General features: G+C 34.3%; 1 protein-coding gene across 3 annotated transcripts; it reads left to right on the top strand.

Annotated features, from left to right (window-relative positions):
* Window positions 1-2234: 2234 nt before the first annotated feature.
* On the top strand, window positions 2235-17637 carry LOC140827455 (cleavage stimulation factor subunit 77-like). 3 transcript variants are annotated; one of them, XM_073190132.1, is made up of 23 exons: window positions 2235-2527; window positions 3309-3400; window positions 3497-3559; window positions 4195-4304; window positions 9480-9580; window positions 10075-10136; window positions 10230-10370; window positions 11231-11359; window positions 11661-11707; window positions 12434-12497; window positions 13143-13263; window positions 13469-13527; window positions 13628-13696; window positions 14264-14404; window positions 14618-14682; window positions 15204-15300; window positions 15484-15543; window positions 15803-15955; window positions 16100-16166; window positions 16242-16343; window positions 16799-16951; window positions 17045-17230; window positions 17317-17637. In XM_073190132.1, exons 1-23 carry the CDS (start codon window positions 2485-2487, stop codon window positions 17499-17501), a joined length of 2310 nt encoding a protein of 769 aa, XP_073046233.1. In that variant the 5' UTR covers window positions 2235-2484; the 3' UTR covers window positions 17502-17637. The 3 variants fall into 3 exon arrangements, with proteins under 3 accessions (XP_073046233.1, XP_073046241.1, XP_073046237.1); XM_073190140.1 differs by lacking the exon at window positions 17317-17637 and having other exon boundaries at window positions 17091-17228; XM_073190136.1 differs by lacking the exon at window positions 2235-2527 and having other exon boundaries at window positions 3325-3400; window positions 4195-4260.
* The last annotated feature ends 6142 nt before the right edge of the window (window positions 17638-23779 follow it).

The following is a 23779-nucleotide window of genomic DNA, read 5'->3' on the forward strand; positions in this document are numbered from 1 at the left end:
TATCACGTTATTCAACGTTTGGCTCTATAAATATTTGATGTCGTATATCATTTTGTTATTTATATATGTTGCTTTATCATTCGAGTATTATAAATATTTGATGTCGAATATATTTGATGTCTTATATCTTTTCTTATTATTAGTTTAATAAATTTTACTTCATAAAAAGGGTATTGTTAAATTATCAACTTTATTTAACTGTACTTTGATTAAAATTTGAATTAATGTAAATTACGACCCTTGAATTATTGAATGTATTATTATTATTATTATTATTATTTAAATAGGTAGAATATAAAAATAAAATAAAAAATATTTTTTATCAGTACTCTCAAAACATATTGTATTTTAATTTTTAGTTGTTAAGAATCGCCTCCTAATTAAATTACATTGTTTCAAATTGCCTTTCTCAGAAAAAAAAAAAGAAAAAAAAAACTAGTCTCGTTATTGATCTATCTAAGTGATCTTTATTTTTTTATGACGTAGAAACTCGTGGTCGAGATTTTTAATGAATCAACTATGAGCGTCTCAAAAAAATTATAACGTCGAAGAAATATTTCTCCATGATATATTCTTAAAATTGATATACCAATATGCATTCGATATAATTAAATGGATCGTTTCTTGATCTCATAATAATAAAAGATTAATATGTTTTACACAAATGTCAGAAAAAATCTCAAAAATAATGGAAAAAACATTCATAGTAATTTTATTCAATGATAAAGTATCTTATGTACCAAATATATGCTTTTATTTATAGAACTAACTTACGAGATAATGTTATTTGCATTCTATAATATGTTAATCGGATTCCAACTTACAAAATTACTCTTTCTAAATGTTAGTTAATTTTCAAATCTTATTATTCATTTTTTTTTTCAAGTTATAAACTACTATAATAATTATATTTTAAAATTTAATCATAATTTTTATTTCATATAATGATAATACTAATAATAATAATACTCATTATTTAACTATTATAATTTAAAATACACCTCAAATTCTGATATGCCATATCATTTATTGAATTTCAATATTGAACCATTTAAATTTGTATTTTGGTTGTTTAATTTGATATATCTCACTTATTTTGAACATATTTGTTTAAAATAAATATTTATTTTCTACAAATTTTAAATCTTGAAAAATCGGAAGTTGGTAGTGTTTGAAAATAATTTAAAAAACTTAAAATCAAAAGTTGGTAGTGTTTGATAGATAATTGATTCTAATATTGAACTGTTATTAGAAACAATTTTTTAGAAGCAGAATGAACGTTTAATGAGCTTTTGGATTTCAATTAAGGGTATAAAAACACAAAAAATATGATTTTTTAAGCTAAAAATCAATAATCAATTTTTTTAGTGACTATAGTCCCTTACTTAGAAAACTATTTATGTTTTATATATTTAAACATGTTGAAAATATTATTTTATTAAAATTATAAAATTTATTAGGACATTCAAATTTTTTAGAAAAACATTATTTTAAGATTTTAAATAATATAATATAAAATACCTTTTCTTTATTGCTGCTTAAGATTAACAAAATTTTGGAAAATCAAAATTTAACACATCTCAATAATATTTTATATTTTGTTAAAAAACAAGTTAATCAAAATTTTATGCATCTCCTGATACATTTTTTTGTTATTTAAATTAATTTATATATAATAAAAATATTAATTTTTTTGTAAATAAAATTTCATATGTTGAATGTTGATTTATTGCCAAAACAAAAAAATCGTGAATTTGAATTTCTAAGTGAAGGAATTGGTTCAAAAAAATAATCGGGATGATGGCGGAGACATCGTTCCATTTACATCACACAAAATCCACTAATTTTAATATGTCCATCATATTTGTATCATGACAAAAACTTGTGTGAGACGATCTCACGGGTCGTATTCGTGAGATGGATCTCTTATTTGGGTCATCCATGAAAAAGTATTACTTTTTATGCTAAGAGTATTATTTTTTATTGTGAATATGGGTAGGGTTGACCCGTCTTACAGATTAAGATCCGTGAGACGGTCTCACATGAGACCCACTCTTGTATCATTATTTCAATGAGTGAATTTTTAATTTTATATTATATATTACCTGTTTAAATATTTTAACAAGGATTTTGAACAAAGTTCATTAATATTATTTAATTTTTTGGAAAATATATTGTTTTCACTTCTTTATATTTGGGCCACACGACCCGCTATGTAAAATGGGTCATTGGGCCCCCGGAAATCAAACAATGGGTTTAGCAGAAACCGTTACTCCGCCACCAATCAAATTTCCACCGCCGTAAACTGGCGCCTCTCTTCATTCTTCCGTGTTCCCCTTCAAATTATTCTCTAATTCGCCATTAGCTTGAGCTGAATTTTCTACTTTGTCACCTAATTTTGAAAATTTACACAAAAATCGAAGAATCGGAGAATCGTTAAATTAAGTTTTCGATGTGTAATTCTGGATAAGCCCTGATTGAGTCATGAGCAACGGGACTGCAGAATCAAAATCTACACCTCTTTCTGGTAATATATGTATTTTTTTTTTCCACAAAATCTCGAAGACGGTCTTTGTTGAACTGTATCTTTAATTCAATCTGGATTACTTTATGTTAATTGTCGTATCTCTGTTATCTGGAATCAAGAAAAATTTCTCGTTGTTTCCCAATTTCGCCGTCAAATGGAATAAAACTTATACTTTATTGAACTTAATTGCTGAAATAACACAAAGCTAGAAGAATGGGGGTAGTTGTTGTATTAAGGGTTCTCCAGTGTGATTCTTGGTACACCTCAATTGGGTGATGAGGCTCATGACTAACGGGACTTGTGGTATCAAATTTTATTTCCATTTCTTGTAAGTTTTGTGTTAGCGGAATCTTGAAGACCATCATTGTTTAAACTCTCTTTAATGCACCTTCATTAAATTGGAGTTTCTCGTTCTCAAAAAATAAGTAAACTGGAATGTTTCGATTGATGGGATTCAGGAAATTTTTTTTGCCACTTCCTGATTAGCCATTACATGTTGTAAAATTTTAACCGTTTGTTTTTTCGTCAAAATAACCTCATGTTTAGAATAATTGGGGTTGTGATTCTTCATAAACCCTATTCTGGTCGAGACGAGCTAGACTGTGGATCATATACCTATTTCTGGTACTCGTATACTGAATCTTCAGGACCATTCCTTTTGTTTCGATTATTTACTTCATACTTGTGTAGTTCTTTAAACTGGAAATTTTTATTTCCTGGACTCAACAAAAATTATTCTTGTTGCATTAAAAAATTGATAATTGTTTCTTGATCTTACAAGGCTGGAAGTCTAAGGATAATGAGACACAAGACAACACTATGTCTGATAAGTACAATGTTGAAGCCGCTGAAGCTCTTGCAAATGAGGCATTGGTAAGATTGTTTGGTTTGTTGTTCTGTGGGTGCATGCGTGTGTTTTTTTTTAAGATATATGGTGCGTGACTTATTGTTTTAGTAATTTTTCTTTAGCATCTGCCAATCTCAGAAGCGGTGCCTATATATGAGCAACTCTTGACCACATTGCCCACAGCGGTAACCCCTTTCTCCATAATCTCATCCTCAAAGTTGTATAATATCAATTGCATGGTGAATGTTATAAATAATACCAGCATTGTAATGTAAAATAAGTATGTGGTCTATGTTATGTATCGCGTTGAATGTGGAGGTAAGTGTCAATAAGAACTTGATTCGGAAAAGATAAAATGTGGATATGTGCATGCCTGATGTTTTTCAGAAGAAGTTTTTTGCCGAATATATAATCAAAAGTTCTATTCCATGAATTGATAGATGAAAGCACTAAAGAGGTCCATTTACCTGATATAGACTTTACTATGTATATGTTATGGACTCCAACATTAATACAGGACCTAATATATTTGGTTTGCATGGCCGTTTAACACTTGACACCTTAGTTTTCTTTTTCCAATTCTCTATTGATTTACAACCTGTAATCCCCTCTTTCGACTTTGATTCTGTGACTATCGTCTATCTGTTTCTCTATTTAGAAACAGCTATCACATATCTGTAAGTTTAAACGCTTTTAACCTTGTCAATACACTTTCTTCATGTTGCATTGTTTATTTCAAATTATCGAGATTCTTCTTGGTATACATTTGTTTTTGCCAGATAACATATTGAGTGACCAAGTTTCCTAAACTTACTTGCAGGCAAAATTTTGGAAGCAATTTGTAGAAGCACACATGGCTGTGAATAATGATGAAGCAACCAGACAAGTATTTAGTCGTTGCCTTCTGAATTGTTTACAAGTTCCTCTTTGGTATAGATATGTTCTACTTATCTCTAGTTGATTGCTCTGTGTGGCTTTGGGAGGGATCGATCGATAATAATTTTTGAGTATCTTCCTGTGATTTCACTGATTTTGTACTCATTATAGTTGTACTGTTATACAGTGACATCTTCTTATTACTGTCTCCTAACTTGCTGCTGAGCTTTTATTAACTTGTTTTTAAATTGACTTGATGATGATTAATGTCGAAGTGGGATGTAAATTAAGGTAAAGCCAATTCCCTTAATTAAGGGATTTGGTTAGTTGTCAATATGCAGATTTTTAGGGATTAGTTAGTTAGTTTCCTTTTTCTTGTGATTCTAGTATATTCTGTAAATCCCTATTTATGTAACCTTGTACTGACCTATTCATGAATTAAAAGGAAGAAATTATTCCTGAATTATTTTTCCACATGGTATCAGAGCCCTAGGACATTATTCTGGGTTCGTTCCGCACATTCCAGCCTTCATTGCTGTCCAGATTTTTTCAAGCCTTCATTGCTGTCTTTTTCTTTTCTATTTCCCTATCCTTCGCCATGTCAATCTCTGAAACTACCATCTCCAGCAGTCCGTCTTTCCCCGATGATACCACTGCTGTCCAAAAGACCGGTGACCTGCAGAATATCCGGGCCTCCAATCGACTCAACGGGAAAAATTATCTCAAGTGGTCCCAATTCATTCGTACGTATCTCAAAGGCAAAGGAAGAATCAGCCATCTTATTGGAACGGGACCACCGAGGGAGGATCCAAAGTTTGACGCTTGGGATGAAGAGGACTCTATGATCATGTCCTGGTTATGGGACTCCATGGATCCCATGATCAATGACACATGTATGTTCTTCTCCACAGCGAAGGAAACTTGGGACTATATCCGCCGCACCTACTCAAAGGTCAAGGTTGCTGCTCAGGTGTATGAGATAAAGACTAAACCTGCAGCCCTCAAACAAGGTACCAAATCTGTCATTGAGTATGCTTCTCTGCTGCAAAACCTATGGCAGGAACTTGACTATTACCGAGTCTTTGAGATGAAATGCCCGGAGGATGCTGTACTATTGAAGAACTTTATGGAGAGAGACCGAATATATGATTTTTTGGCCGGATTAAACCCTGAATTTGATCAAGTAAGAATTCAGGTCCTTGGCCGAGAGGACACACCATCCCTAGAAGAGGCGATCTCACTGATTCGCTCAGAAGAAAGTCGCAGGGGTATCATGCTTGAGCCACAGCACATGGATGGATCAGCACTTGCAACAAAAGGAGAGGTCCTAGAGCAAATAAGGCGGCTGATATGCAAAGACCATATCCAAGCAGAGAAAATCAGTGGAAGGGGAACAAAGACAACCTATGGTGTACTCATTGCAAGAAACCAAGACACACAAGGGAAAATTGTTGGAAGCTACATGGCAAACCACCAAGCAAAGAATGGGGAGCCCGAGTAGGAAAGCCGAGACCTCAAACGCACATGGCTGAGGATCAAACCAGGGATGAAAACTCAGCAGCAGAGGGGCTTAACCGAGAGGAGATTGAGAAGCTAAAAAACTTGCTGGGGTCCCTAGAGAAGCCCTCTGGTACATGTTCTCTAGCTCTCTCAGGTAATGATTCATTCTTTTTTTCTGTAAATGCCTCAGGAACCCTAAATGCCAACTCTTGGATAATAGACTCTGGTGCTACTGACCATATGACACCCATATCTCAGGCTTTTCACTCTTATACACCATGCCCAAGTAACAGGAAAATTGTAGTGGCCAACGGCTCTGTGGCTACAGTGGCAGGCTTTGGAGACATACATATCTCCCCTATGCTTAGCCTATAAAATGTACTTCATGTGCCAAAACTGTCCAGTAGCCTTGTCTCCATCCATAAACTCACTCTTGATCTTAAATGCCATGTTACGTTTTTCCCTTCCTATGGTGTTTTTCAGGACCTAGCTTCGGGGAGGAAGATTGGACTTGCTAAGGAAAGGGTGGGCCTTTACTACCTTGAGTCTTCACCACAAGCCAGGAGCAATTTGTCTTTGTTTAGTTCATCCAATAAAGATACCATTTGGCTATACCATTTGCGCCTTGGTCATCCTTCCTTTAGGACTCTAAAAGTTATGTTTCCTAATTTATTCCAAGGATTAGATATTTCGGAATTTCATTGTGACACATGTGAATTGGCAAAACATTCTCGAGTATCTTTTCCTATCAGTAATAAAAGAAGTTCTTCTCCTTTCCATTTAATTCATAGTGATGTATGGGGTCCCTCTCGGATACCTAACATTTCTGGGGCCCGTTGGTTTGTCTCTTTGATTGATGATTGCACTCGTGTCACATGGATATTTCTCCTTAAACATAAATCTGAAGTTAGCACTATTATACCAAATTTCCATGCGATGATTCAAAATCAATTTGGAGTAAAAATAAAAAGGTTTAGGACAGACAATGCCACAGATTACTTCAACCAAATCCTATCACCCTATTTCCTGTCACATGGCATTATCCATGACTCATCGTGTGTTCAAACACCTCAACAAAATGGGGTGGCTGAAAGAAAAAATGGACACTTGTTAAACACTACCCGAGCCCTACTTCTTCATGGAAACGTTCCTAAAAGCTATTGGGGGGAAGCTGTCCTTACAGCCATACACATGATTAATAGACTTCCTTCACGGGTACTTGACAACAAGAGTCCAGTGGAGTGCCTTAACAGCTTCTATCCTCACTTTAGAACCTCAAACGGCCTCACCCTTAGGGTATTTGGGTGCACTGCCTTTGTTCATGTCCATAACACCCAAAGAGATAAGTTGGATCCCCGAGCCATCAAATGTATGTTCCTTGGTTACTCAACCACTCAAAAGGGGTATAAGTGCTATAATCCTTCTTCCAGAAAATCGTACATCTCTATAGATGTTACCTTCAGTGAAAATAAACCATTCTTCTCCAAGTCCTCTCTTCAGGGGGAGAGTCCACTAGAAGATAGTCCTTGGGAATCCTTTGAACCGATCCACCCTCTTGATCTCCCTCCTCTACCAACCGAGCCTTATCCTACTCCTACTGAGTCCGAGCCTTCTAACCCCACAAATGTGTCATCTTCCCACAAGTTTCCTAGGTTCTCTCAGGTGTACTCAAAGAGGAAGACTGCCCCGGAACAGACTCAAGTCCAAGCTTCCAATCCAGACTCCGGAAATGAGACCACGGTAAGTCCCGAACACTCTTCTCGTATTCAACAGATTGAAACACCAACCATTGGCCCAACAAATGACCTAGACCTTCCTATCGCCATCAGAAAAGATACCCGGGAATGCACTAAACGACCACTATACCCATTATCTCACTATGTTTCCCTTAAAAACCTATAGCCAGCCCACAAAAAATTCATTGTCAGTTTAAACACCATTGCAATCCTTACTACTGTCTCTGAGGCATTGTCAAAAAAGGAATGGAGATATGCTATGGGTGAAGAAATGAAGGCATTGGAAAAGAATAAAACCTGGGAGGTTGTGAATAAACCAGAGGGAGAGAACATTGTTGACTGTAAACGGATTTTTTCACTGAAATACAAGGCTGATGGATCCCTTGAGAGATACAAGGCAAGGTTGGTAGCCAAAGGGTATACTCAGACATATGGAGTTGATTATCTGGAAACTTTTGCCCCAGTTGCCAAAATGAACACTGTGAGAATTCTTTTGTCATTAGCTGCTCACTATAGCTGGCAACTTCTGCAGTATGATGTTAAGAATGCTTTCCTCCATGGTGACTTAGATGAAGAAATCTACATGCACATCCCACCGGGTTTTGATGGAGAACCAAGCAATAAGGTGTGCAAATTAAAGAAGGCTCTATATGGGTTAAAACAATCTCCAAGGGCATGGTTCGGGAGGTTTGCAAACTTTATGAAGAAGTCTGGATACAAACAAAGCCAAGGTGATCACACCCTCTTCATTAAACACTCCTCTGTAGGGGGAGTAACGGCTCTTCTAGTCTATGTCGACGACATCATAGTAACCGGGAATGATGAAGAAGAAAAGCTCGAATTGAAGAGAAGATTGGGAAAGGAGTTTGAGATAAAAGAACTAGACAAGTTGAAGTACTTTCTCGGCATTGAGGTGGCTTACTCTACACACGGGATTTTCATCTCTCAACAAAAATACATTACAGACCTACTTACCGAGACAGGAAAGGCTGGGTGTAAACCGGCCTCTACTCCAATGGATCCGAATCACAAATTGGGAGAAGATAAAGAGGAACCAGCAGTTGATAAGAGGATGTACCAGAGGTTAGTTGGTAGACTCATATACCTAGCTCACACTCGGCCAGATATAGCCTACTCAGTCAGTGTGATTAGCCAATTCATGCATGATCCAAGAGAGTCACATCTTCAAGCTGCAAATAGGGTACTTCATTATTTGAAAGGGAACCCAGGGAAAGGGATTCTGTTCAAAAGGAACGAGAGGCTTACTGTAGAAGCCTACACCGACGCTGACTATGCAGGATCCCTCGTAGATAGAAGGTCTACTTCGGGGTATTGTATGTTTCTAGGTGGCAACCTAGTAACATGGAGGAGCAAGAAGCAGAATGTGGTGGCCAGGTCCTTAGCCGAAGCAGAATTCAGGGCGATTGCTCAAGGGCTATGCGAACTACTATGGCTAAAGATTATTTTGGATGATCTACGGGTCAAGGTAGAAGGTCCCATGAAACTCTACAGCGACAACAAGTCCGCAATCAACATTGCACATAATCCTATACAACACGATAGGACAAAGCATATTGAGATTGACAGACACTTCATCAAAGAGAAATTGGAGAGAAAACTAGTGTGTATGTCCTATGTTCCAACCGGGTGCCAGTTGGCTGATGTTCTGACTAAGGGACTAAACAGTCCAAACTTTCATGGGCTTATATCCAAGCTGGGAATGAAAGACATCTATTCCTCAGCTTGAGGGGGAGTGTCGAAGTGGGATGTAAATTAGGGTAAAACCAATTCCCTTAATTAAGGGATTTGGTTAGTTGTCAATATGCAGATTTTTAGGGATTAGTTAGTTAGTTTCTTTTTTCTTGTGATTCTAGAATATTCTGTAAATCCCTATTTATGTAACCTTGTACAGACCTATTCATGAATTAAAACGAAGAAATTATTCCTGAATTATTTTTCCACAATTAATATGGTTTCACAATGTCAATTTCAGGCGCTGCTATATCTGCTTCATTAAGAAAGTTAACGACAAGAGGGGAATAGATGGTCAAGAAGAGACAAAAAAAGCATTTGATTTCATGCTTAATTATGTTGGTATGTTAAATTCCCAAAATCTTCCGATATTACTAGTGACCTTTTACAAAGACTTCTAATTTCATCTATAAATATAGTAATCCATAAAGTAAAGTTCATCTATCTTCTCTAGCTCTAAGTCAGTCTTGTTGTAGTGAGAATTGAAGGATAAAAATTACCTGAAGTTTCAGCCAGTTTGTTTGATATGACCTTGATGAATTGATCTTGTAAAACTTAAGCTGCACTTCTTTGTGCTATTATTTGATTGCAATTACATATGGAATATTTTGGTAAAAAACTGTAAAAAAATGATTTTTTTGATATTATTGATTACAAAATTTTGTTGGCCCTCAACCTGTTGAAAATGTTCTGTATTCCTGTTTTTATGTCAATGATTTTAAGCCTTTCATAATTCTCTGTATAAAGTATCTATGAGCTTGCATCTCAATTTGTTACATTCACCATTCAACCTAGTAATCTGGCTTCCGAATTTATGCTCATTCTATTTGGTTCAGGAGCTGACATTGCATCTGGTCCCGTGTGGTTGGAATACCTTGCATATTTAAAATCTTTGCCGGTATGATTATTATATCTCCATTACTTCATTTGCTGCTCTCTTCATGCAATAAATTCACTATTTTGTGTGCTTATTTCTATGATAATGGAGCAGGCACAAACAACTCTAGAGGAGTCGCAAAGGATGACTTTGATACGCAAGACGTACCAAAGGGCTATTGTTTTGCCTATTCATCATGTTGAACAGCTCTGGAGGGACTATGAGAGTTTTGAAAATTCAGTTAGCCGTGCCCTGGTAGATTTTAGCTTCTGACTTCAGTGTAAATTGTAGCCTGACGTGATATTTTTCTTTGTAAAAGTTCCGATCAGAAGTCAGCAACATGAAATAAGTTGTTTGCTACCCTTTTGGGAAAAATGCTTGTTAAAAGGCTTGCATTTCATGCTATGACAATTTATTGCATGTTGAACTTACTTGATCATTCTGATATTATGTAATCATGTTGACAGTGACCAAATGTTCACTTTGAGTCAATTTAATATATATGATGTGTTAATATTTTTAAAAATCTAAATTCAATGTGTTAGTCTGGCAAATGGTATTTTTTAAAAAATTGAAAAATATAGAGTTTTAATAAAAATTAGGCTTGCATTTTAGATATAATATACATGCACTGCGCTTAATAATTATTTGAGGGTGATATTTTCAAAAATACTAATACACGTGAGTTGTCTTTAATCCAAAGTCTTTACTATTTGAGATGATAAGACTACCATTATGATCACCATATATATTTAGTTATCATCGTTAAAAAGGAGTGCCCTGCCAAGAGATCAAGGCAGTTAGTATGACACCCTCTCTCTCAATATTGTATTATACATATCTTCTGGATGAGATTTCTTAGCGAGATAAAATTTTCATTTTAGCAAACTCTAGACATAATTATTGAAGAAGAAAGACTGCAAGGGATGTATGTTAAAACGGAGTTTCACACAGGAGTATTAGGCAAACCTAACTTTCAGAATCAGAAAATATCCATCATATTTCAATGGAACGATAATCTGTTTAATATTTTAACTTGAGGAATGGTATATTGGTATGCATGCTTTTAATTTTAAAGGTAAGTTATTACATCTCATGTTTAAAAAATCTTGTAGGCAAAAGGGTTGTCATCTGAATATCAACCAAAATATAACAGTGCAAAGGCTGTTTACAGGGAGCGGAAGAAGTATGTAGATGAAATTGATTGGAATATGCTTGCTGTTCCTCCTTCAGGTTCTCCTAAGGTATTATTTACAGCATGGATGGTTTTCCACCTTTCTTTCTTCTTATTAGAGAGATGGTCTTAGTTACTTAAGTGGTCCTTGGTCAGCGGGCTGAGAAAACTGTCATCTAAAGGTTCAAACACTACAATGTGTTGGGAATAGTCATGCATTTATTTATAAACTATGTATTTGCGCATGAACCATCTGATTACACATGTATATATTGAATTTGGTAATGTCTTTGAATTGTGGTGGCCAGATTTTCATTCTCTCTCTTTTATTCTTTATAACTTAATATTTGGTGAAACTATACACTTTTCAGGAGGAAATGCAATGGATAGCATGGAATAAATTATTAAGCTTTGAGAAGTAAGCCGATATCTCTATTGTTATGTTTGTCCCCATAAAGTGGAATTATTAGGAATTATATTGCACGTTAAATCTATATGCATTCACCCATTAAATTTAGAAGGTTTTAGATACATGCAGGGTGCTCAGATTTCATGTTTCTAATTGTTTACTTTTTGGGCCTTGGCAATTGGTTAGTTGGTATTGTTCCCTCCGTGGAAGATTATCCCTCGATTTCTTGAAGTTAGTTGGTATTGTTCCCTCCAATGGTGTGAATCCTACTAAATAGTTTACCCGATTGCAGTCTCATTCATACTTGGTGACATTTGCCCCTTGGTATTTGGATGGGTAGCTTCCTGATATCTTTGGTCAGGCAAAATGCATAGTTAACGGCTTGATTCTTTTGTCCTTGAGCATTTTAGCATGGAAGAGGTTCAACTCTTTGATATTTATGATTTATTATTGCCGAATCTTCTGTATATTTAGACACCTAAAGCATGAAGTTGAATATTTTTGAGACTTATATCATTGATTTCACGTTGCACAAGAATGTGCTTTTTGAATCTTTCATCGTTGCCAATCGTCTTTTCATTGTTATAGTGCTTTGTCTTTACAGAAATTAACTTTTGCTTGTTATTTGTCATTTACGGCCTTTTGTTGCTTGGCATCATTATATTTCTGGACAACTCAGGGTGTTGACTTCAAGAAAGTTAAGTTTAGTTAAAACTTGTGTTACTTTGTTTACAGAGGAAACCCCCAGAGGATAGATAATGCTTCTGCAAATAAAAGAATTGCATTTGCTTTTGAGCAGGTAATCCCTCTTAACCTCATTAAATGAGGTGCTCATGCCTTCTAACATTTTCTTTCTTTGTTAGAAATTTCACTTGCTCTATACTAAAAAAACACACGAAGAAAGAAAGTTCACATCTCTGTGGTCAAGATAAATCTCACACTGAAGCTGCTAAATGTTTAGACTTTCTCACTTTTATTTGTCTACTACACAATGACAAGTATGTGTTCTAATATGTGCTTTGCTAGAACATCTCCGTAGCTTAAATTTTCTATCAGACTGCCGATCTCCTGAAATAATGCATGCTGATAAATGAAGAGTGTTTTTGGCTTCTGATTTTTTCATATTGGAATTCATATGGTGATTCCTGAATTATTTCATAATTTAGTGTTTATAACTTGGATCTTGTATCACCTTCAAGAATGTCACATAGCATGACCATTCTTAATGTTTCAATCTTTTTCTTGATTTACCTTTTACCTGCCACTTAAGTGGACTGTGCTATACACCATCTGTGTTGAGATCCAGTGATTAGTGTGCTTTCTGATCATGGTTTTTAAATTTCAATTTCTGTGCGCTGTTAAAATAATTTATAAGTTATATTTTTTTAAATGTAAGTTATAGGCACAGAGAAAAGGGAAGACTACTAACTCGTTTGATTTCTAGTGCCTCATGTATTTATATCATTACCCTGATATATGGTACGCCTATGCCCAATGGCATGCAAAAAGTGGTTCCACAGAGACTGCAGTTAAAGTTTTCCAGCGAGCACTGAAGGCTCTTCCTGGTATTTCTATAACTTTATTGAAAAAATGACATTTGTAATTTGATATTTTAATTGTACACTGAGTACAATAATTTTTTTTATGTTTGGCTGTACATATCTTGCAAAATTTTTATATGTACATCTTTAGCTTGTCTCTCTTTCTTATCAACACCACTTTCTGCTATTTCTTATACGGTATTTTATGAGTTCATGTTTTAATGGCCAGATTCAGAAATGCTAAAGTATGCTTATGCTGAGCTAGAGGAATCTCATGGAGCAATTCAGGTTTGATATATGAGGCATGCGTTCTCTCATTTGAAGACATTCAACTACATAATAATTGGCATTCCACTTACTTCTTACCATGGTGCTACTGCTTTTGCAGGCTGCAAAGAAGGTTTATGAGCTCCTCCTTGGAGATGGTTTGAATGCAACTGCTTTATCACATATCCAGGCATGAGCTTATCTTATTTCTTTTACTTTCCATTCAAAAAGATGTGAAAACGGTGGAGGTCAAACAATATTCCCCAACCTGTATGTCTCTGAGACATGGGCTGATAACAATACCAGACTCAAAAAGAAAATGACATTTGTTTCTTTATATATATGATTTGGAATCATTGATCAGGTCATGTCTTATCCGGTTGACTTCACTATAAGCTAGATACTAAGCGCGTGGATTTAAAAGTTTCTGTTATATTTTAGAATATAGTTGTATATTTTATGTTTTCTTTCATTTCTATCGAAAGCCTTGATGTGAGCAGTGTTAGGCCATTACATTTCAAACACCTCCTTAGTTGCCAACTAATTCTATTTTCATAACTGACCCCAAAGAAAAAAGTCAGATTCCATATAATCGATTAGTTTAGACATTTCTTTAGCTTTCCTTGTGGTGAGCAGGTATCATTTTACTGTTACTGATTGTTTTCATCTGTAAGTGTTTTTTATTTAGTAGCTATGCTAAAATGTCAACAGATCTACTTCCTGAATTGGTTACAGCTGACAATGTTTTGTTTTGCAGTTCATACGATTTCTTAGAAGAACTGAAGGAGTGGAGGCAGCTCGCAAATACTTTCTGGAGGCTCGGAAATCTCCAAGTTGCAGTTACCATATGTATGTTGCATATGCCATGATGGCCTTTTGTCTTGACAAGGACTCCAAGGTATAATTGATTTAGTTTTTACATTTTTATGATGTTAAAATTAATATTTTACCTTTCTGTCTTTTGTTAATTCCTTCGCCTGCATATGATAGCATATTTATTTCCTGGGAACATCTCATTTCAAAGCTGGAGGAAATATGATCACTGAATAAGTTGCAATATATGCATTCAAATTGACTTCTAGTTTTAGTCATTTTCTACATTTTTTTGCAGGTTGCACACAATATTTTTGAAGCGGGTCTAAAACGGTTTATGCATGAGCCTGGCTATATTCTTGAGTGAGTTCCTTTACAAAATTTTCTCAGGAAGAAGTTAGTTTAACGGAAAACATGCTCAGTTTCAAAGAATCTCTGATGTTTCTCTCTGAGTTTATGACCATTATACCCCTTTTCAAGCTCAAGGAACACTATATCCCTGCTACACTTAAGAAAGCAAGCAAATAAATTTTATCAGCTCTTTTCATGGGCTGGTCATAGTAATCTTTGTCTTGGTTTTAAATACCTCTTGGTTTTACTGTTTGTTACTCGTGTTATGATGTTGAAGGCACACTTGTCAATGCGTCAAGTTGTGGTCATTTAGTTGTATATTAACAGATGCAGCAGATTCAACACTATTCGAGCACTGAAAAAACTTAAAACGGAATCTCAATTTGTCATGGTATTTAAATTGTTTGAACAGAATACAGAATAAAAAAAAAGAAATACATTTTGTATTTGACTCTTTTCTGACCCCTTTGTGCTTTCACGTTATATGTCATAAATCGTGATTGGGGCTTTTTTTTTATGGCTTTACGTTGCAGATATGTGGATTTCTTGTGCCGTTTGAGCGATGATAGAAATATCCGCGCTTTGTTTGAAAGATCGTTGAGCTCACTCCCGCCAGATGAATCTGTTGAGGTTCTGACTTTAATCATAAAGTCATTATATAACTCTAACATTGGACTACAGCAACATGATTTTGTTCTTCTTTTTTGCTGTTTTATACTGCATGCCTTCAAAATGGATCACCATTGAGGCATTAGATGAAAAGAAATAGTTGTTGATCAAATTGTGTCATAAAAGGATGTTATTTTGTTTTAGGTTTGGAAACGATTTAGCGAATTTGAGCAGACGTATGGAGATCTTGCCAGCATGTTAAAGGTTATTTTTTTCTTGTGCATCTCTACATTTGAAGTTCTTGTTTCATCATTTCATGTCTTTATTTTTGTTTATTGGTGGGATTATGTAGTTTTGCATTTTCTCAGTGCCTTGTTTTGATTCAGAAAATACAATCATGTTTTTTGAGACTAAAGCAAAAAAAGATCATTGACTGCTTTTACGGGACTGAGAAAAAAATGTGAGTTATTATGTAGCCACATTGATGTGCATCTGATCCGTGCTTTCATCTAAACTGTTATAGGTTGAACAGAGGAGGAAAGAATCATTGTCTCGTATGGGAGAGGATGGAGAATCAGTTTTGGAGAGTTCTCTGCAAGATGTTTTATCACGTTATAGTTTTATGGATCTGTGGCCATGCTCAGCCAGAGACTTGGATCATTTAACTCGGCAAGAGGTACTTGAATATTTACCCTCCCTCCTGTCTCAAAAATACAGTGGAACAAGTGTCAAATGAATTGTAATATTCACTTGCATTGGTTGAGAAAATAAGCCTATTTACATGTAAAGAATGATTAGAGTTGCATTCCTTTTCTTTTAGTGGCTCTCTAAGAATATCAACAAGAAGGTTGAAAATATTGTTCTTCCTAATGGAGCTAGTTCTTCAGGTGATGTAGTTATTATACTTGTCTCGCCATTCATTCACTATCATTGCACACCTGATCTTGCTACTGCAAATGCAGATAGGAGCATTTCGGGAATTCCGAATGTTTCAAATTACTTTGGGAAGATTGTATATCCAGATACATCAAGAATGGTGATTTATGGTGCAACTCAAAGGCCGGGTAGATTTCTTATAATTTTTTAGGTCAACCATTTGTAGATCTGTTTAATACAAAAGCTAGAAGCTTTAAGTGGTAATTTCCTAGTACTAGGATTCGAGTGATTCTGTTGAATCCATTTTACTTTCTGTAATAACCATTACGTTCAGAGAAGTCATGACTTCCTGGTACAGAGTCCGTGTTTTTTTCCTCCCTTGCAATAATTTTAGGCAATCTTCCTTTTGGTTTAAAATTGTATTAAAAAATATTTATAATGCACATGTAAGATTCATCTTTTCTTAAATTGGGTTCGATTCCAAAATGAGAGCACTTTTGTGCTCATTTGTTGGAAGAATGACCTGTAAACCGTGGAAAACTCTATTTTTGTGGATGTCTAAGTGGGTAAACTTACCGTTTCAGATTTGAAATTTGATTGTAATCTTGTTTCATTTTTCAAAAGTTAATACTGGATTTCTTAGGCCCTGCTGCCCCTATGCTTCCTGGAGTTCCAAGCACGTTACCTTTTGGTAATACATTGAGTAATGAAGGAGCATTAAATTCATCAAATGGCATCATGAAAGATTTGCCGCCGGCATTATTCAACTTTGCTGCAAATTTGCCAGCTGTTGATGGTATCTATCTGAACTTATCCCTTGCAACTAATGTCACCGAAGTTTATCATGTCTTGTTTGATTGATCATGAATTGTTGGTTCTTCAATTCTAGGCCCATCACCTGATGTTAACTTTGTGATATCCATATGTTTGCAAAGCAATTTAACTTCAGCAACTGCGATATCTGTGGCGCATCCACAGTTGCAAGTTGGATCAGCTCCAAGTACCAGCAACATGTCTGGTTCGAACAATTATAAGCAGGGGGACAGACTTTCTGGAAAAAGAAAAGCTTCTGAGAGTACGCTATGATTTACATCATTTGCTTTCATTCTTGAGAAAAAATGGCCCCAAAGAATTGACCACAAATATTTATTATGTTCACAGGGAAAGAAGAAGATGACACTTCCATCACACAAAGCCAACCGTTACCTAGAGATGCTTTCAAGATTCGGCAATTGCAGAAAGCTCGCGTAACCAGCTCACGAGGAGGTGGTGGATCTGTATCACATGGTGGTTCTGCGTCGTATGGGAGCGGTTTTTCTGGTGACCTTTCTGCAAGCTCTGGTTAATGGATACTGTATTTTGTTTCTCGAAATTGTTGTTGTCTGTAATTTATAGTTAGCAACATTGCAGATCTCCTTTGTGTCTGCATATTCATGTAAACATCTTTGGGTCACTCAATAAAATAAGATATTTGTTCCTTAATCACATGTTCCCGTTTAATGCGGAGAGATTTTTCAACATGACCTTCTTGATATAGTTAATTTATCAAATTAGCATATGACTTGGGTTAAAATCCAAAATTATCCTTCAAACTTTTATTTTCCTCTCTGTTTGTAATTTGAATGCTCATTTTTAAATTAATCGACTGCCCATTTATGGCTCGTCTACCATTAATAGCAGAAGGGTAGTGTTAAATTTCATGGAAGATTTTCGGCAAATATAAAATGACACAAAAAGGTCTTTTTGCATAATAAATAAATAAATATAGAAATTATTTTAAATTATTATCTACCTTTGGTAACAAAATTTACCAGCAAAAAAATACATAAATATAACATAATATTGAAAGCTAGATCTATCAACTTTCAAATAAAAAAATAATTTCAAATTGATTTGTTTCTCTTTAAAATAACGTTGACGATATTTTAAAATCGTGATATTTTAAGTAAATTATTTCATATAATCGATATATTTGATCAAATACCGATTTCATAAAAGTAGAGTTGTTCTATATTGTTGGTTCCAGCAAAAAAATCATGCTAAAAAAATATAATTGTGAATTAGTATATCTAAGCACGAAATATTTGAAATAGGCCTGTTTTTGTACGATTGCCGATAACCAAAAAAACACGTGTTCTATGCTGAGTCTTCCAACAAAACAAGGGTATTCGTTGTCAAGAGAAAGTTGCTTGTAAGAGAGTTGTTGTAATCGGTTTTCTCTTTTCCTTCGTCTTCTTTCGCTCCTATCTGATTGCGACCCTTACCTCCCAAATTTCTTTCCTCCTCCTTCTTGTTCGTTGTTCGTCTTCTTCCCTATCGCCGTCTACCTTCCAGTTTTCTTTGTGCATCGTGCTGCCTATGTTTCGCTCTCCTTTGCTTCGGAAATACGTTGCTCACCCTTTTTTAGGTCACTGTCTACCTCCCGTCTCTCTGTGTTTACCGTATTGTCCACGGCTGGCATGACCTCCTTTGCTTTGGAAAGCGTCAATTTGGCGTGTGTTCTCCTTGGATTTGTTTGAATATGGTGTTCTTCGCTCGGTTTTTTTGGTATAATTTGTTCTCTTTCCCCGGAAATACGTTGTTCGCCCTTTTTTTAAGTCACCGTCTACCTCCCATCTTTCTGTGTTTACCGTTTTGTGTACGACGCGACTTCCTTTGTTTTGGAAAACGGCAATTCGGTGCGTGTTTTCTTTGGATTTGTTTGAATATGGTGTTCTTCGTTGGATTTTTTTGGGATAATTTGTTCTCTTTTCCCGGTTATATGAAGTGCAGCTGTTTTTTATGCTTGCTTTACGATTTTTTGGGTTTTTGGTGTCTGTTTTATATTTAATAATGTTTCAAATTTTAATATAAATAAATTATTTATTTTTTAAAAATAATAAAATTCATCATTATTTCTCATATATTTATTTAAATATATTATTTTGAAATGATATTAAACAAAAATATATAATATATTTATATATGCAATTAAAGTAATAATTTAGATAAAAGTACAAATATTTATTATTTCATCACGGACAAATTTATTCGAGAAAGTTAAATCTATAATAATCACACAATAATTACTAATCATAAAAATATTTACAATTATTTTTGTAATGCATTAAATTAAATAAAAAATATATTATAAATATAAATAGTTATTTGAGAAGGAAGAAACTATCTTAAAATAGCTACAATATATTTTTGAAGAAAAAAATAATAACACTATTATTATTTTATAATAATGTGTTAAGATACATAAAAATGTTAGAAATTAATAGTATAATTAAATTGTTTGTCAACATATTTACAAAAATTACTCGAGGTAAAAAAATAAACTTACCCCTAAATTAGTTTGAGTAAGTATGATATGAGACGATCTTACAGATTTATATTCATGTGACAAGTTGGCTCGGTCTATTCTTGAGTGAAAAATGATAATTTAGGAATAAAACAAAAAAAATTGAAAGTCGTGTTGGGTAGAAGATTTGTCTCACAAATAACTCATGAGACAGTCTCATAAGAGTTTTTGGTATTATTTTAATATTTTGTTATATTTAGTAAAAGAAAATTTTATAAAAAACATTGTATGTTTAGATTAATATTTAAAAAAAAATCATTTGAGAACATATTAGACATTTTGAAGTAAAGAAAGAAATATAAATTATATTTAAATAAAAGTGGAATGTAAATAACAATCTCTTAAATATTTGAATTGATCGTATCATTTCATTTAATTTCAATTACAATTTTGGGTTTTGTGTGACATATATATAATTCTGCATACTATCTAAAATAATAAATAATCTATAAAAAAATTATAAAATATTGCGTTTTTCAACTTTTTAGTAAATAATATCATCATAAATTTTGGTATATTGACTAATCATACATCAATATCACAATTATTAATTAATTAGAAATTTAGTATAAATATTTTTAAAATTTCAAAAACTAATCACAATTTATTCAAATTTAATCTAATAATTTTAAAAAATATTTATTTATTCTTTTTAATTGTGATAGACAAATTATATATGATTTTTATTTTTATTTTTAATATCAATTTCACTTTATCAATAACGCGAATGCAATAATAAATAATTTAATTTAGCAGCAATATTGTTATCCCTTATCTGAATATGATATTAAATGATATAAAAAATTAATACAATAATTAAATATATTCATTATATCAATAACTTAGTATTTTTAATATTACGTGTGTAACGAGTGAAATATTAGTTTATTACAAACAGAAAAATAGTGGAGTAAAGAGGATAAAAAGGGATGGAGTAAATTTTTTTCTTAGTAGAAACGAATTGAGATGCTGTAAAGGGTAAAGAAAGAACATCTTAAGATCTTTAAACAACACAATATTATTTTTGAACATGTTTAGAGAAGAAGGTTATTTTAAAAATTCATGGGTTAATATGATTAAATTCCCTTAAAAATGTCCATTTCATATCGACTTCCTGTGTTGTGGAATATTTTATCAAAACCACTGTATATTTCTTTTTTCTTGCTCATCTAATTTTTCTATATCTATACGATTCTATACTATTTTATTAAGTTTGAGACACTTAGAATAACAAACTTTGGTGTCATGGTCCGTTTTAATAACTATATATATTAATAAAATGTTAAAATATTAATAAAAGTTATATATAGTTCAGCAGATAGAGTCATTTTTTTTTGGGTTAGATTATAGGTTCAATTCTTGCTGAGGTCAATTTTTTATTCTTTTATTTTCAATTTATTTTTTATTTTATATATCAAAATTACAGTTAGTCCCTCACTATTTCTTATAATTATATTTTGATCCTCATTTAATTATACATCAAATGAATTATAAAAAATGTTGCGTGCGTCGATGCACTAATATAGATGAATTTTCTTGTCTGTTGGGGGGAAAGAGACCGCATTCCATGACCTGTAGGAAAGAGCAAATATCGGTAAACGACGCATCAAAGATGAACAAAAAGAAGATGGGACAAGACAACTAAAGATGATCAATTTTCAGCTTTTCTTTGGTTTCTTGAAAACTTGACAAAATGAATGAAAGGATTAAAGGCGAGCAGAAAAGGAGACCCTACTGTCTTAGATTTCCCAGAAGACTTTCCATCTTTTTAGGAGATTGCCAAAGAATCCATTTTCGAACCAAATGAATTGAGCTTAAATTCAAACTTCTATCCATCTTTTTAATTGTGAGTCTCATTTGCGTAGTTTGGTCTACCATCTTCTATCCTAGATCGATGGCTTAAAAGCATAGTTTTATCATCAAATTATGACTCAGGATTGTGGCGCACTGCAATGGTTAATGGAAATACCATTTTAAGGAAACAAAGAAACAGAAACCCATCATCAAGTTAAGATTTTGCAAGGCCTGATCGACCAGATGCTCCTTTTATTAGATATAACTAACTGACGTAGTTAGTTACAAGTGATTAGTAACCAAAATTATATAACTAAGAAAGTGTTTTGTAAACATTCATTCATTCAGTTCCTATTATTCTGATATATGAAATAAGAAAGATTCTTCTCTCTCGATAAACTTCCGCAATATGGTATCAGAGCAAACCGCTCTGCTCGCCGGAAATCAGAGCTAAACTGATCTGCTCGCCGGAATTAAATCACTCAGGCCGATGCCGCTCAGAGAAATTCAACAATCCGTTGAATGCCTTATTACATATACTTCTTTGAGGTGATTTGATTCATTATCTCTGTTTCGTTTGGATTAAGGGTTTCGGAATTCATGGCGAACACAGGCTCATCAACATGGAACTTGCCGGTGCGATCGGCAATTGATGATCCATTGATTCCTTATTTTCTTCATCATTATGATAATCCAGGAATTACGCTTGTTTCTCAACCACTCACAGGTGACAATTTTGCGTCATGGAGCCGAGCTATGAAGATTGCAATCTCAGTCAAGAACAAATTTGGTTTTATTGATGGATCCATTCCCAAACCAGCAGAGTCTGAATCAAATTTGATGAATGCTTGGAATCGTAACAACAACATAGTCATATCATGGCTATTGAATTCCGTTTCTAAAGATATTTCAGCTAGTGTTTTGTTCGCAGAATCAGCTGCGGAAATTTGGAACGATCTCAAGGAACGATTCCAGCATAGCAATGGCCCTAGAATCTTCCAAGTTCGTCGCGAATTGCTCAACCTTAGACAAGATCAAGATTCGGTTAGTGTCTATTTCACCAAACTTAAGCCACTATGGGAAGAGCTGAATCATTTTCGCCCCACGTGTAACTGTGGAAAATGCATATGTGGTGGAACAAAGAATGTTGAGGCGTATGTTCACACGGATTATACAATGACATTCCTTTTGGGTCTCAATGAGTCTTTCACTCACATCAGAAATCAAGTTTTGCTTCATGAACCACTGCCATCAATCAGTCGAGTCTTTGCTCTAATTGTTCAAGAAGAACGCCAACGGGAAATCGGAGGACATCAAGGCAATATCCTACCAAATCAAGGCATGGCATTTACACTCAAAGCTGATCAATCTCAGGCAAAACTGAGTAATCGCAAACCACAAAAATATCAGAAAGGAAGGCCATTCTGCACAACCTATAATATTCCAGGACACACGATTGACACATGCTATAAGATACATGGCTACCCACCTGGATACAAAACTCGTTTTAAGGGCGGATCTAGAAACCCAGTTGCTCCTGTCAATCATGTGCTGGGACAAACTAGTGTCCCTGAAACCCATGATGACACAAATGTTTTCCAGAATATCAACAAAGGCCAAATGGAGCAATTAATGTCCATGTTTATTCAACAACTTTCTTCAACAAACACAAAAGGAAACTCACTGGATAACTCCAGTCCTTCCCCCATCACAGGTACTTGCCTATCCATCTCAATTCCAAATGCATTGAATATTTCTACATGTTGGATAGTAGACTCAGGTGCATCTAGGCACATTTGCTCCAACAAAGACATCTTTATAGTACTTAAGGCAGTACATGATTCGAGAGTGACTTTACCAAATAATGAACGAGTGGAGGTGCACTTCTGTGGTGAAGTTCGGTTGGGAGCAAACTTGATTATTTCAGATGTTCTATATATTCCAGAATTCAAGTTTAATCTACTCTCTGTCAGCTGTCTACTTGCCAACACAAATAATATGAGGAGTTTCTATCGTGATTCTTTTATGATTCAGGACACTCGAACACAGAAAATGTTTGGCAAGGGTAGAAAACTAGCAGGGCTATATGTGCTGGACTCGGATTCCATGGGTATTGATCACCACATAAATCTCGTTGGGAGTCAAACTTGGCACAAGAGACTTGTACACCCCTCCCAAAAGGTCATGAATGCTTTAAAATCTAGTTTACAACTTGAATCAGATGTTATTTGTAGCAAAGATTTTTGTCATATATGTCCATTAGCAAAACAGAAACGTTTGCCATTTGCTTCCAATCATAGATTGTCTTCTACTGCTCTTGAACTCGTACATTGTGATATTTGGGGTCCTTATCATGTCCCTACATATAATAATCAACGATATTTTCTGACCTTGGTTGATGATTGTACAAGATTTACATGGGTTTTTCTTATTACACATAAATCTGAAGCAACAAAGGTTGTTTCCGAATTTTGCATTATGGTT

This window comes from Primulina eburnea, chromosome 1 (genome assembly GCF_022965805.1).
Source record: "Primulina eburnea isolate SZY01 chromosome 1, ASM2296580v1, whole genome shotgun sequence".
Taxonomy (NCBI): domain Eukaryota; kingdom Viridiplantae; phylum Streptophyta; class Magnoliopsida; order Lamiales; family Gesneriaceae; genus Primulina; species Primulina eburnea.

Coding starts and splice junctions, on each gene's coding strand:
- LOC140827455 (XM_073190132.1), top strand. CDS start 2,485: ATGAGCAACGGGACTGCAGAATCAAAATCTACACCTCTTTCTG. Junction 11,360..11,660: donor CTCCTTCAGGTTCTCCTAAG/GTATTATTTACA, acceptor TACACTTTTCAG/GAGGAAATGCAATGGATAGC. Junction 16,952..17,044: donor AAATTTGCCAGCTGTTGATG/GTATCTATCTGA, acceptor CTTCAATTCTAG/GCCCATCACCTGATGTTAAC.